Source organism: Salmo salar, unplaced genomic scaffold (assembly GCF_905237065.1).
Source record: "Salmo salar unplaced genomic scaffold, Ssal_v3.1, whole genome shotgun sequence".
NCBI lineage: Eukaryota > Metazoa > Chordata > Actinopteri > Salmoniformes > Salmonidae > Salmo > Salmo salar.
Genome location: NW_025548706.1, coordinates 39,150 through 54,237, shown reverse-complemented (window position 1 = coordinate 54,237; position 15,088 = coordinate 39,150). Strand labels below are relative to the sequence as shown.

The 15,088-nt window shown below is 47.2% G+C and overlaps 1 protein-coding gene across 1 annotated transcript in view; it reads right to left on the bottom strand.

Annotated features, from left to right (window-relative positions):
* Positions 1–15,088, bottom strand: part of LOC106594232 (SH3 and multiple ankyrin repeat domains protein 3) — a 106,940-nt gene that overhangs the window by 88,666 nt on the left and 3,186 nt on the right. Inside the window, 2 exon segments of the mRNA XM_045712670.1 lie at positions 2,535–2,738; positions 11,641–11,862. Coding sequence (XP_045568626.1) covers positions 2,535–2,738; positions 11,641–11,835 — 399 coding nt within the window. The 5' untranslated portion in view covers positions 11,836–11,862.

The window sequence follows — 15,088 nt, the reverse complement described above, 5'->3', positions numbered from 1 at the left end:
GGTACCTCTAGATAGGGAATAGGGGTGATGGGGGGTAGAGGGTACCTCTAGATAGGGAATAGGGGTGATGGGGGTAGAGGGTTCCTCTAGGTAGGGAATAGGGGTGATGGGGGGTAGAGGGTACCTCTAGATAGGGAATAGGGGTGATGGGGGGTAGAGGGTACCTCTAGATAGGGAATAGGGGTGATGGGGGGTAGAGGGTACCTCTAGGTAGGGAATAGGGGTGATGGGGGGTAGAGGGTACCTCTAGGTAGGGAATAGGGGTGATGGGGGGTAGAGGGTACCTCTAGATAGGGAATAGGGGTGATGGGGGTAGAGGGTTCCTCTAGGTAGGGAATAGGGGTGATGGGGGGTAGAGGGTACCTCTAGGTAGGGAATAGGGGTGATGGGGGGTAGAGGGTACCTCTAGGTAGGGAATAGGGGTGATGGGGGGTAGAGGGTACCTCTAGGTAGAGAATAGGGGTGATGGGGGGTAGAGGGTACCTCTAGGTAGGGAATAGGGGTGATGGGGGGTAGAGGGTACCTCTAGGTAGAGAATAGGGGTGATGGGGGTAGAGGGTTCCTCTAGATAGGGAATAGGGGTGATGGGGGGTAGAGGGTACCTCTAGGTAGGGAATAGGGGTGATGGGGGGTAGAGGGTACCTCTAGGTAGGGAATAGGGGTGATGGGGGGTAGAGGGTACCTCTAGGTAGGGAATAGGGGTGATGGGGGTAGAGGGTACCTCTAGATAGGGAATAGGGGTGATGGGGGGTAGAGGGTACCTCTACGAAAGGAATAGGGGTGATGGGGGTAGAGGGTACCTCTAGGTAGGGAATAGGGGTGATGGGGGTAGAGGGTACCTCTAGATAGGGAATAGGGGTGATGGGGGTAGAGGGTACCTCTAGGTAGGGAATAGGGGTGATGGGGGGTAGAGGGTACCTCTAGGTAGGGAATAGGGGTGATGGGGGTAGAGGGTACCTCTAGGTAGGGAATAGGGGTGATGGGGGTAGAGGGTACCTCTAGGTAGGGAATAGGGGTGATGGGGGTAGAGGGTACCTCTAGGTAGGGAATAGGGGTGATGGGGGTAGAGGGTACCTCTAGGTAGGGAATAGGGGTGATGGGGTAGAGGGTACCTCTAGATAGGGAATAGGGGTGATGGGGGTAGAGGGTACCTCTAGGTAGGGAATAGGGGTGATGGGGGGTAGAAGGTTCCTCTAGGTAGGGAATAGGGGTGATGGGGGGGTATAGGGTCCCTCTAGGTAGGGAATAGGGGTGATGGGGGTAGAGGGTACCTCTAGGTAGGGAATAGGGGTGATGGGGGTAGAGGGTACCTCTAGGTAGGGAATAGGGGTGATGGGGGTAGAGGGTACCTCTAGATAGGGAATAGGGGTGATGGGGGGTAGAGGGTTCCTCTAGGTAGGGAATAGGGGTGATGGGGGTAGAGGGTACCTCTAGGTAGGGAATAGGGGTGATGGGGGTAGAGGGTACCTCTAGGTAGGGAATAGGGGTGATGGGGGGTAGAGGGTACCTCTAGATAGGGAATAGGGGTGATGGGGGGTAGAGGGTACCTCTAGGTAGGGAATAGTGGTGATGGGGGGTAGAGGGTACCTCTAGATAGGGAATAGGGGTGATGGGGGTAGAGGGTACCTCTACGAAGGAATAGGGGTGATGGGGGTAGAGGGTACCTCTAGGTAGGGAATAGGGGTGATGGGGGTAGAGGGTACCTCTAGATAGGGAATAGGGGTGATGGGGGTAGAGGGTACCTCTAGGTAGGGAATAGGGGTGATGGGGGGTAGAGGGTACCTCTAGGTAGGGAATAGGGGTGATGGGGGTAGAGGGTACCTCTAGATAGGGAATAGGGGTGATGGGGGTAGAGGGTACCTCTAGGTAGGGAATAGGGGTGATGGGGGTAGAGGGTACCTCTAGGTAGGGAATAGGGGTGATGGGGGTAGAGGGTACCTCTAGGTAGGGAATAGGGGTGATGGGGGGTAGAGGGTACCTCTAGGTAGGGAATAGTGGTGATGGGGGGTAGAGGGTACCTCTAGGTAGGGAATAGGGGTGATGGGGGGTAGAGGGTTCCTCTAGGTAGGGAATAGGGGTGATGGGGGGTAGAGGGTACCTCTAGGTAGGGAATAGGGGTGATGGGGGGTAGAGGGTACCTCTAGGTAGGGAATAGGGGTGATGGGGGTAGAGGGTACCTCTAGATAGGGAATAGGGGTGATGGGGGTAGAGGGTACCTCTAGATAGGGAATAGGGGTGATGGGGGTAGAGGGTACCTCTAGGTAGGGAATAGGGGTGATGGGGGTAGAGGGTACCTCTAGGTAGGGAATAGGGGTGATGGGGGGGTAGAGGGTACCTCTAGGTAGGGAATAGGGGTGATGGGGGTAGAGGGTACCTCTAGGTAGGGAATAGGGGTGATGGGGGGTAGAGGGTACCTCTAGGTAGGGAATAGGGGTGATGGGGGGTAGAGGGTACCTCTAGGTAGGGAATAGGGGTGATGGGGGGTAGAGGGTTCCTCTAGGTAGGGAATAGGGGTGATGGGTGGTAGAGGGTACCTCTAGATAGGGAATAGGGGTGATGGGGGGTAGAGGGTAGTCTTTCAGCAGTCGTTCCTCGTCTAGGAACTTCCCAGCTCGTCCGTTGAAGGCCGGTTGAAACAGGCCGTAGTTCAGAACATCAGTCAGGCTCTGTGTTAGAGTCACTAACACACGCTGCTTACTGCTCCACACCGCTGCCTCGGGGTCCAGCCGCAGGCACTTCTACACACACAAATACAATGATATTTTCCACATGAGCCCAATACAACAGGTGTAGTAGACCTCACAGTGAAATGCTGAATACAACAGGTGTAGTAGACCTCACAGTGAAATGCTGAATACAACAGGTGTAGTAGACCTCACAGTGAAATGCTGAATACAACAGGTGTAGTATACCTCACAGTGAAATGCTGAATACAACAGGTGTAGTAGACCTCACAGTGAAATGCTGAATACAACAGGTGTAGTAGACCTTACAGTGCAATGCTGAATACAACAGGTGTAGTAGACCTTACAGTAAAATACTGAATACAACAGGTGTAGTAGACCTTACAGTAAAATACTGAATACAACAGGTGTAGTAGACCTTACAGTGAAATGCTGAATGCAACAGGTGTAGTTTTAAGAAAATTAAGTGTTAATAGAAAATAGATAAGTAAAAATAAAAAAACAGCCAGGATGCTGTCGATGGTGCAGCTGTAGAACCTTTTGAGGATCTGAGGACCCATGCCAAATCTTTTCAGTCTCCTGAGGGGGAATAGGCTTTGTTGTGCCCTCTTCACGACTGTCTTGGTGTGTTTGGACCATGATAGTTTGTTGTTGATGTGGACGCCAAGGAATTTGAAGCTCTCAACCTACTCCCCTACAGCCCCGTCGATGAGAATGGGGACGTGCTCGGTGCTCCTTTTCCTGTAGTCCACAATCATCTCCTTAGTCTTACGTTGAGGGATAGGTTGTTGTCCTGGCACCACATGGCCAGGTCTCTGACCTCCTCCCTATAGGCTGTCTCATCGTTATCGGTGATCAGGCCTACCCGTTATGTCGTCAGCAAACTTAATGGTGGTGTTGGAGTCGTACCTGGCCATGCAGTCATGAGTGTAAAGGAGGGGACTGAACACGCACCCCTGAGGGGCCCCCGTTTTGAGGATCAGCGTGGCGGATGTGTTGTTACCTACCCTTACCACCTGGGGGGCGGCCCGTCAGGAAGTCCAGGATCCAGTTGCAGAGGGAGGTGTTTAGTCCCAGGGTCCTTAGCTTAATGATGAACTTTGAGGGCACCACGGTATTGAACACTGAGCTGTAGTCAATGAACAGCATTCTCACATAGGTGTTCCTTTTGTCCAGGTGGGAAAGAGCAGTGTGGACTGCAATAAAGATTGCATCATGTGTTTGGGCGTTATGCAAGTTGGAGTGGGTCTAGGGTTTCTGGGATAATGGTGCTGATGTGAGCCATGATCAGCCTTTCAAAGCACTTCATGGCTACAGACGTGAGTGCTACGGGTCGGTAGTCATTTAGGCAGGTTACCTTAGTGTTCTTGGGCACAGGGACTATGGTGGTCTGCTTGAAACATGTTGGTATTACAGACTCGGTCAAGGAGAGGTTGAAAATGTCAGTGAAGACACTTGCCAGTTGGTCAGCGCATGCCCGGAGCACACGTCCTGGTAATCCGTCTGGCCCTGCAGCCTTGTGAATGTTGACCTGTTTAAAGGTCTTACTCACAAAGGCCAAGGAGAGCGTGATCAATCAGTCATCCAGTACAGCTGATGCTCTCATGCATGCTTCAGTGTTGCTTGCCTCGAAGTGAGCGTAGAAGTAATTTAGCTCATCTGGTAGGCTCATGTCACTGGGCAGCTTGCGGCTGTGCTTCCCTTTGTAGTCTGTAATAGTTTGTAAGCCCTGCCACATCCGACGAGCGTCGGAGCCGGTGTAGTAGGATTCAATCTCAGTCCTGTAATGATGCTTTGCCTGTTTGATGGTTCGTCTGAGGGCATAGCAGGATTTCTTATAAGCATCCGGGTTAGAGTCCCGCTCCTTGAAAGTGGCAGCTCTAGCCTTTAGCTCAGTGCGGATGTTGCCTGTAATCCATGGCTTCTGGTTGGGGTATGTACGTACGGTCACTGTGGGGACGATGTTATCGATGCACTTATTGATGAAGCCTGTGACTGATGTGGTGTACTCCGCAATCGGAAGAATCCCTGAAAATATTCCAGTCTTTGCAGCAAAACAGTCCTGTAGCTTAGCATCTGCATCATCTGACCACTTCTTATTGACTGAGTAACTGGTGCTTCCTGCTTTAATATTTACTTGTAACCAGGAATCAGGAGGATATAATTATGGTCAGATTTACCAAATGGAGGGTGAGGGAGAGCTGTGTATCCATCTCTGTGTGTAGAGTAAAGGAGGGAGAGCTGTGTATCCATCTCTGTGTGTAGAGTAAAGGAGGGAGAGCTGTGTATCCATCTCTGTGTGTAGAGTAAAGGAGGGAGAGCTGTGTATCCATCTCTGTGTGTAGAGTAAAGGAGGGAGAGCTGTGTATCCATCTCTGTGCGTAGAGTAAAGGAGGGAGAGCTGTGTATCCATCTCTGTGTGTAGAGTAAAGGAGGGAGAGCTGTGTATCCATCTCTGTGTGTAGAGTAAAGGAGGGAGAGCTGTGTATCCATCTCTGTGTGTAGAGTAAAGGAGGGAGAGCTGTGTATCCATCTCTGTGTGTAGAGTAAAGGAGGGAGAGCTGTGTATCCATCTCTGTGTGTAGAGTAAAGGAGGGAGAGCTGTGTATCCATCTCTGTGTGTAGAGTAAAGGAGGTCTGGAGTTTTTCTTCCTCTGGTTGCACTTTTAACATGTTAGTAGAAATTAGGTAAAACTGATTTAAGTTTCTTTGCATTAAAGTCCACGGCCAGTAGGTGCGCCACCTCTGGATGAGCATTTTTCTTTTTGCTTATGGCCTTATACAGCTCATTGTTTGCGGTCTTAATGGCAGCATCAGTTTGTGGTGGTAGACAGCTATGAAAAATATAGATTAAAACTCTCTTGGTAAATAGTGTGGTCTACAGCTTATCATGAGATACTCTACCTCAGGCGAGCAAAACCTTGAGACTTCCTTAATATTAGATTTCGTGCACCAGCTGTTGTTTCCAAATAGACACAGACCGTCAACCCTTGTCTTACCGGAGGCAGCTGTTCTATCTTGCCGATGCAGCGTACACCCAGCTGTATGTTATCCATGTCAGCCACGACTCGGTGAAACATAAGATGTTACAGTTAATATCCCGTTGGTAGGATATTTGTGATCGTAGCTCATCTATTTTGTTATCCAGTGATTGTATGTTGGCTATGTCACGTCTGCTCGCCCTCGAGGTCGCTCGAGGTCGCCAGGCTGCTGATCATTACTCACACCTCCCACCATCGTTACACACATCAGCGCATCATCGGACTCACCTGGACTCACCTGGACTCACCTGGACTCCATCACGTTACTAATTACCTCCCCGATATCTGTCACTTCCTCAGTTTCTTTCCATCACGTTACTAATCACCTCCCCGATATCTGTCACTTCCTCAGTTTCTTTCCATCACGTTACTAATCACCTCCCCGATATCTGTCACTTCCTCAGTTTCTTTCCATCACGTTACTAATCACCTCCCCGATATCTGTCACTTCCTCAGTTTCTTTCCATCACGTTACTAATCACCTCCCCGATATCTGTCACTTCCTCAGTTTCTTTCCATCACGTTACTAATCACCTCCCCGATATCTGTCACTTCCTCAGTTTATTTCCCAAGTCAGCATTAATGTCGTTTTGTTTCCCGTCCAGACGCTGTCCGTGTTTTGTTTCATGTCCGTTATTTATTAAATGTTCACTCCCTGTACTTGCTTCGTCTCCCAGCGTCTGTCCTTACAGGCTAATAGGTAGAGGCAGATTACCCACTCGCCATCAATTCCTTACAAGGCATCCCGACCTACGTCCCCGATATCTCTGTCTCTTTCTCCTGCGTATGACGAGGATGAGGGCCTTGTCAGGTGTCTGAAGTAAATCCTTCAAGTCCAACTCGTTAAAAAAGATCTTTGTCCAGTACGAGGTGAGTAATCACTGTCCTGATATCCAGAAGCTGTTTTCAGTCATAAGAGACGGTGGCAGAAACATTATGGACAAAACAACTTACAAATAACACAAACACACAATAGCACCATTTGTTAAGAGCCTGTTAAACAGCAGCCATCTCCTCCAGCACCATTGGTTAAGAGCCTGTTAAACAGCAGCCATCTCCTCCAGCACCATTGGTTAAGAGCCTGTTAAAGCAGCCATCTCCTCCAGCACCATTGGTTAAGAGCCTGTTAAACAGCAGCCATCTCCTCCAGCACCATTGGTTAAGAGCCTGTTAAACAGCAGCCATCTCCTCCAGCACCATTGGTTAAGAGCCTGTTAAACAGCAGCCATCTCCTCCAGCACCATTGGTTAAGAGCCTATTAAACAGCAGCCATCTCCTCCAGTACCATTGGTTAAGAGCCTGTTAAACAGCAGCCATCTCCTCCAGCACCATTGGTTAAGAGCCTGTTAAACAGCAGCCATCTCCTCCAGCACCATTGGTTAAGAGCCTATTAAACAGCAGCCATCTCCTCCAGCACCATTGGTTAAGAGCCTGTTAAACAGCAGCCATCTCCTCCAGCACCATTGGTTAAGAGCCTGTTAAACAGCAGCCACCTCCTCCAGCACCATTGGTTAAGAGCCTGTTAAACAGCAGCCATCTCCTCCAGCACCATTGGTTAAGAGCCTGTTAAACAGCAGCCATCTCCTCCAGCACCATTGGTTAAGAGCCTATTAAACAGCAGCCATCTCCTCCAGCACCATTGGTTAAGAGCCTGTTAAACAGCAGCCATCTCCTCCAGCACCATTGGTTAAGAGCCTATTAAACAGCAGCCATCTCCTCCAGCACCATTGGTTAAGAGCCTGTTAAACAGCAGCCATCTCCTCCAGCACCATTGGTTAAGAGCCTATTAAACAGCAGCCATCTCCTCCAGCACCATTGGTTAAGAGCCTGTTAAACAGCAGCCATCTCCTCCAGCACCATTGGTTAAGAGCCTGTTAAACAGCAGCCATCTCCTCCAGCACCATTGGTTAAGAGCCTGTTAAACAGCAGCCATCTCCTCCAGCACCATTGGTTAAGAGCCTGTTAAACAGCAGCCACCTCCTCCAGCACCATTGGTTAAGAGCCTATTAAACAGCAGCCATCTCCTCCAGCACCATTGGTTAAGAGCCTGTTAAACAGCAGCCATCTCCTCCAGCACCATTGGTTAAGAGCCTATTAAACAGCAGCCATCTCCTCCAGCACCATTGGTTAAGAGCCTGTTAAACAGCAGCCATCTCCTCCAGCACCATTGGTTAAGAGCCTATTAAACAGCAGCCATCTCCTCCAGCACCATTGGTTAAGAGCCTGTTAAACAGCAGCCATCTCCTCCAGCACCATTGGTTAAGAGCCTGTTAAACAGCAGCCATCTCCTCCAGCACCATTGGTTAAGAGCCTATTAAACAGCAGCCATCTCCTCCAGCACCATTGGTTAAGAGCCTGTTAACCTCTTGGGGCTAGGTGGGACGCTAGCGTGCCACCCGTGGTGCACTCCATCAACAGCAGGTGCATTTCAAGAGCGGCAAATTTGAATCCAAATAAATGTCAAAATTCAAATTTTTCAAAAATACAACTATGTTACACCATTTGAAAGATAAACATCTCCTTAATCTAACCACGTTTTACGATTTCAAAAAGGTTTTACGGCGAAAGCATAAATTTAGAGTATGTTAGGACAGTACATTTACAAGAGTTGTGTGTAATGTTTTGTCAAGTCAAAGACAGGGTCACCAAAACCATAAAACCAGCTAAAATGATACACTAACCTTTTACAATCTCCATCAGATGACACTCCTAGGACATTATGTTAGACAATGCATGCATTTTTAGTTCTATCAAGTTGATATTTATATCCAAAAACAGCGTTTTACTATGGCATTGATGTTGAGGAAATCGTTTCCCTCCAATAACCGGCAGTCAAGTCAGCGTCACAAATTAAATAATTAAAATTAGAAAACATTGGTAAAATATTATATTGTCATTTAAAGAATTATAGATTTACATCTTTTGAACGCAATCAACTTGCCAGATTTAAAAATAACCTTACTGGGAAATCACACTTTGCAATAATCTGAGCACTGTGCCCAGAAAAATACGCGTTGCGATACAGACTAGACGTCATGTTGGGGAGATCTAAAATCGAAAATACTATGTAAATAATCCATTACCTTTGATTCTCTTCATCAGATGTCACTTCCAGGTATCACAGGTCCATAACGAATGTAGTTTTGTTCAAAAAAGCTCATCATTTATGTCCAAAAATCTCCGTCTCGTTAGCACATGATGTAAGCCAGCCGGACTTCTCGTCATGAACGAGGGGAAAAAATATATTTCCGTTCGTTCAAACATGTCAAACGTTGTATAGCATAAATCATTAGGGCCTTTTTAACCAGAACATGAATAATATTCAAGGTGGACGAATGCATAGTCTTTTATAACGTATTGGAACGAGGGTACCCAACATGAAGTAGCGCGCCAGGTGTCTAATGGGACATCACCGTTCCATGGCTCTTGTTCGGTCAGATCTCCCTCCAGAAGACTCAAAACACTTTGTAAAGGCTGGTGACATCTAGTGGAAGCAATAGGAAGTGCCAAAATATTCCTAAACCCCTGTGTTTTTCAATGGGATAGGTTTAAAGTCAATACAACACATCAGGTATCCACTTCCTGTCAGAAAATGTCTCAGGGTTTTGCCTGCCAAATGAGTTCTGTTATACTCACAGACACCATTCAAACAGTTTTGGAAACTTTAGAGTGTTTTCTATCCATATATAATAAGTATATGCATATTCTAGTTACTGGGTAGGATTAGTAACCAGATTAAATCGGGTACATTTTTTTTATCCAGACGTGCAAATGCTGCCCCCTAGACCCAACAGGTTAAACAGCAGCCATCTCCTCCAGCACCATTTGTTAAAAACCTCTTGGGGCTAGGTGGGACGCTAGCGTGCCACCCGTGGTGCACTCCATCAACAGCAGGTGCATTTCAAGAGCGGCAAATTTGAATCCAAATAAATGTCAAAATTCAAATTTTTCAAAAATACAACTATTTTACACCATTTGAAAGATAAACATCTCCTTAATCTAACCACGTTTTACGATTTCAAAAAGGTTTTACGGCGAAAGCATACATTTAGAGTATGTTAGGACAGTACATTTACAAGAGTTGTGTGTAATGTTTTGTCAAGTCAAAGACAGGGTCACCAAAACCATAAAACCAGCTAAAATGATGCACTAACCTTTTACAATCTCCATCAGATGACACTCCTAGGACATTATGTTAGACAATGCATGCATTTTTAGTTCTATCAAGTTCATATTTATATCCAAAAACAGCGTTTTACTATGGCATTGATGTTGAGGAAATCGTTTCCCTCCAATAACCGGCAGTCAAGTCAGCGTCACAAATTAAATAATTAAAATTAGAAAACATTGGTAAAATATTATATTGTCATTTAAAGAATTATAGATTTACATCTCTTGAACTCAATCAACTTGCCAGATTTAAAAATAACCTTACTGGGAAATCACACTTTGCAATAATCTGAGCACTGTGCCCAGAAAAATACGCGTTGCGATACAGACTAGACGTCATGTTGGGGAGATCTAAAATCGAAAATACTATGTAAATAATCCATTACCTTTGATTCTCTTCATCAGATGTCACTTCCAGGTATCACAGGTCCATAACGAATGTAGTTTTGTTCAAAAAAGCTCATCATTTATGTCCAAAAATCTCCGTCTCGTTAGCACATGATGTAAGCCAGCCGGACTTCTCGTCATGAACGAGGGGAAAAAATATATTTCCGTTCGTTCAAACATGTCAAACGTTGTATAGCATAAATCATTAGGGCCTTTTTAACCAGAACATGAATAATATTCAAGGTGGACGAATGCATACTCTTTTATAACGTATTGGAACGAGGGTACCCAACATGAACTCGCGCGCCAGGTGTCTAATGGGACATCATCGTTCCATGGCTCTTGTTCGGTCAGATCTCCCTCCAGAAGACTCAAAACACTTTGTAAAGGCTGGTGACATCTAGTGGAAGCAATAGGAAGTGCCAAAATATTCCTAAGCCCCTGTGTTTTTCAATGGGATAGGTTTAAAGTCAATACAACACATCAGGTATCCACTTCCTGTCAGAAAATGTCTCAGGGTTTTGCCTGCCAAATGAGTTCTGTTATACTCACAGACACCATTCAAACAGTTTTAGAAACTTTAGAGTGTTTTCTATCCATATATAATAAGTATATGCATATTCTAGTTACTGGGTAGGATTAGTAACCAGATTAAATCGGGTACATTTTTTTTATCCAGACGTGCAAATGCTGCCCCCTAGACCCAACAGGTTAAGAGCCTATTAAACAGCAGCCATCTCCTCCAGCACCATTGGTTAAGAGCCTGTTAAACAGCAGCCATCTCCTCCAGCACCATTGGTTAAGAGCCTGTTAAACAGCAGCCATCTCCTCCAGCACCATTGGTTAAGAGCCTGTTAAACAGCAGCCATCTCCTCCAGCACCATTGGTTAAGAGCCTGTTAAACAGCAGCCACCTCCTCCAGCACCATTGGTTAAGAGCCTGTTAAACAGCAGCCATCTCCTCCAGCACCATTGGTTAAGAGCCTGTTAAACAGCAGCCATCTCCTCCAGCACCATTGGTTAAGAGCCTGTTAAACAGCAGCCATCTCCTCCAGCACCATTGGTTAAGAGCCTGTTAAACAGCAGCCATCTCCTCCAGCACCATTGGTTAAGAGCCTGTTAAACAGCAGCCACCTCCTCCAGCACCATTGGTTAAGAGCCTATTAAACAGCAGTCATCTCCTCCAGCACCATTGGTTAAGAGCCCGTTAAACAGCAGCCACCTCCTCCAGCACCATTGGTTAAGAGCCTGTTAAACAGCAGCCATCTCCTCCGGCGCCATTCTTCACACACCTGTGAATTTCTGAATGAATTTATTAGCTAAGAGTTTTCACGTGTGTGTGTGTGTGTTTGCGTGTACCGTCTGCTGCAGGTCAGGGATGCCAATACGGATGACGATGCTGTTTCCGGAGCCGTCGTCAGGAGGATCTGGGGAGGAAGTCCTCCCGTCGTCCCTGGCAAGGGCGGAACCTGGCTGGTTGCCATTGGTAGCGGCTGGTTGCCGGGGGTGATCAGGGGGGTCATGCTTAGCGTTGGCAGCCGGACTCAGAGGCATGGGGTCACTCACTGTCCAGTCACAGCCCTACACACACACACACACACACACACACACACACACACACACACACACACACACACACACACACACACACACACACACACACACACACAGGAATCAACAGGAGTCTGCACCTATTGTATTCGGCGAATGTGACGGATAACATTTGATTTGATTGTATTACCTGTTGCCAACACTGCTACACAGTGTAGTATTAGTACTCATCATAATAGTAAAGGATCAACAATGACACAGAATGGACTAAAGTGAAGAGAGAGAGATACAGAGAGAGAGAAAGATACAGAGAGAGAGAGAGAGAGAGAGATACAGAGAGAGAGAGAGAGAGAGAGACAGAGAGTGAGAAAGATACAGAGAGAGAGAGAGAGAGAGAGAGAGAGAGAGAGAGAGAGAGAGAGAGAGAGAGAGAGAGATACAGAGAGAGAGAGAGAGAGAGAGAGAGAAAGATACAGAGAGAGAGAGAGAGAGAGAGAGAGAGAGAGAGAGAGAGAGAGAGAGAGAGAGAGAGAAAGATACAGAGAGAGAGAGAGAGAGAGAGAGAGACAGAGAGAGAGAGAGAGAGAGAGAGAGAGAGAGAGAGAGAAAGATACAGAGAGAGAGAGAGAGAGAGAGAGAGAAAGATACAGAGAGAGAGAGACAGAGAGAGAGAGAGAGAGAGAAAGATACAGAGAGAGAGAGAGAGAGAGAGAGATACAGAGAGAGAGAGAGATACAGAGAGAGAGAAAGATACAGAGAGAGAGAGAGAGAGAGAGAGAAGACACAGAGAGAGAGAAAGATACAGAGAGAGAGAAAGATACAGAGAGAGAGAGAGAGAGAGAGAGAGAGAGAGGAAATACAGAGAGAGAGAGAGAGAGAGAGAGAGAGAGAGAGAGAGAGAGAGAGAGAGAGAGAGAGAGAAGTACAGAGAGAGAGAGAGAGAGAGAGAGGAAAGATACAGAGAGAGAGAGACAGAGAGAGAGAGAGAGAGAGAGAGAGAAAGATACAGAGAGAGAGAAAGATACAGAGAGAGAGAGAGAGAGAGAGAGAGAGAGAGAGAGAAAGATAAAGAGAGAGAGAGAGAAAGATACAGAGAGAGAGAAAGATACAGAGAGAGAGAAAGATACAGAGAGAGAGAGAGAGAGAGAGAGAGAGAGAGAGAAAGATAAAGAGAGAGAGAGAGAAAGATACAGAGAGAGAGAAAGATACAGAGAGAGAGAGAGATAAAGAGAGAGAAAGATACAGAGAGAGAGAGAGAGAGAGAGATACAGAGAGAGAGAAAGATAAAGAGAGAGAGAGAGAAAGATACAGAGAGAGAGATACAGAGAGAGAAAGAGAGAGAGAGAGATAAAGAGAGAGAGCGAGAGAGACACCCAGCTAGCACATTTGGTTCCTTGGAAGTTGTGGGACTGTATTTTTGGGTTTCCCATTGGTTCTAGAAACGAAGCCATTAGTAACCTGACCGGTGAAATGGAAAGTTTCTTTAAACGTTCTGAGAAGTGAAAATGTTCCCTGTTCTGGCAAAGCTGAATAAACTGTTAATTTTAGTCTATTCAAACAGACCCCATTTCAAAGGAAACAAGCACTCAGGTGTGACCAAATAGTGGGCGAAGCCAACACACCAGAACACACTGAACAAGATAGAGGATAGAGAGAATTTAGTTGATTCTGAGAATGGAATCTATATGTTTTTAAATAAAAAATGTAAAATGTTACTAATGTTTTCTTGTGTGTTTTTGGGGAACATTTTTCTTGTGGTAGTGGTAGTGTTAGTGTGTGGTAATCAGAACGCTCATCACTGCCCAATCAGAACGCTCATCACTGCCCTCCTTCCCTAAAGAACCAATCAGAACGCTCATCACTGCCCTCCTTCCCTAAAGAACCAATCAGAACGCTCATCACTGCCCTCCTTCCCTAAAGAACCAATCAATAAGCTCATCACTGCCCTCCTTCCCTAAAGAACCAATCAGAACGCTCATCACTGCCCTCCTTCCCTAAAGAACCAATCAGAAAGCTCATCACTGTCCTCCTTCACCTACAGAACCAATCAATACACTCATCACTGCCCCCTTAGTTAAAGTTAGGGTTAGGTAGGGTTAGGATTAGGTAGGGGTAGGGTTAGGTAGGGGTAGGTAGGGGTAGGGTTAGGTAGGGGTAGGGTTAGGGTTAGGTAGGGGTAGTGTTAGGTAGGGTAGTGTTAGGTAGGGGTAGGGTTAGGTAGGGGTAGGGTTAGGTAGGGGTAGGGTTAGGGTTAGGTAGGGGTAGGGTTAGGTAGGGTTAGGTAGGGGTAGGGTTAGGTAGGGGTAGGTAGGGGTAGGGTTAGGTAGGGGTAGGGTTAGGGTTAGGTAGGGGTAGGGTTAGGTAGGGGTAGGGTTAGGTAGGGGTAGGGTTAGGGTTAGGTAGGGGTAGGGTTAGGTAGGAGTAGGGTTAGGTAGGGGTAGGGGTAGGTAGGAGTAGGGTTAGGTAGGGGTAGGTAGGAGTAGGGTTAGGTAGGGGTAGGGTGGGGTAGGGTTAGGGTTAGGTAGGGTTAGGTAGGGGTAGGGTTAGGGTTAGGTAGGGTTAGGTAGGGGTAGGGTTAGGTAGGGTTAGGTAGGGGTAGGGTTAGGGTTAGGTAGGGGTAGGGTTAGGTAGGAGTAGGGTTAGGTAGGGGTAGGGGTAGGTAGGAGTAGGGTTAGGTAGGGGTAGGTAGGGGTAGGGTTAGGTAGGGTTAGGGTTAGGTAGGGTTAGGGTTAGGTAGGGTTAGGGTTAGGTAGGGTTAGGGTTAGGTAGTATGTGGACCAGGGTTAGGTAGGGTTAGGGTTAGGTAGGAGTAGGGTTAGGTAGAGTTAGGGTTAGGTAGTATGTGGACCAGGGTTAGGTAGGGGTGGGGTTAGGTAGGGGTAGGGTTAGGGTTAGGTAGTATGTGGACCAGGGTTAGGTAGGGTTAGGGTTAGGTAGTATGTGGACCAGGGTTAGGTAGGGTTAGGGTTAGGTAGTATGTGGACCAGGGTTAGGTAGGGTTAGGGTTAGGGTAGGAGTAGGGTTAGGTAGGGTTAGGGTTAGGTAGTATGTGGACCAGGGTTAGGTAGGGGTGGGGTTAGGTAGGGGTAGGGTTAGGGTTAGGTAGTATGTGGACCAGGGTTAGGTAGGGTTAGGGTTAGGTAGTATGTGGACCAGGGTTAGGTAGGGTTAGGGTTAGGTAGTATGTGGACCAGGGTTAGGTAGGGTTAGGGTTAGGGTAGGAGTAGGGGTAGGGGTAGGTAGGGGTAGGGTTAGG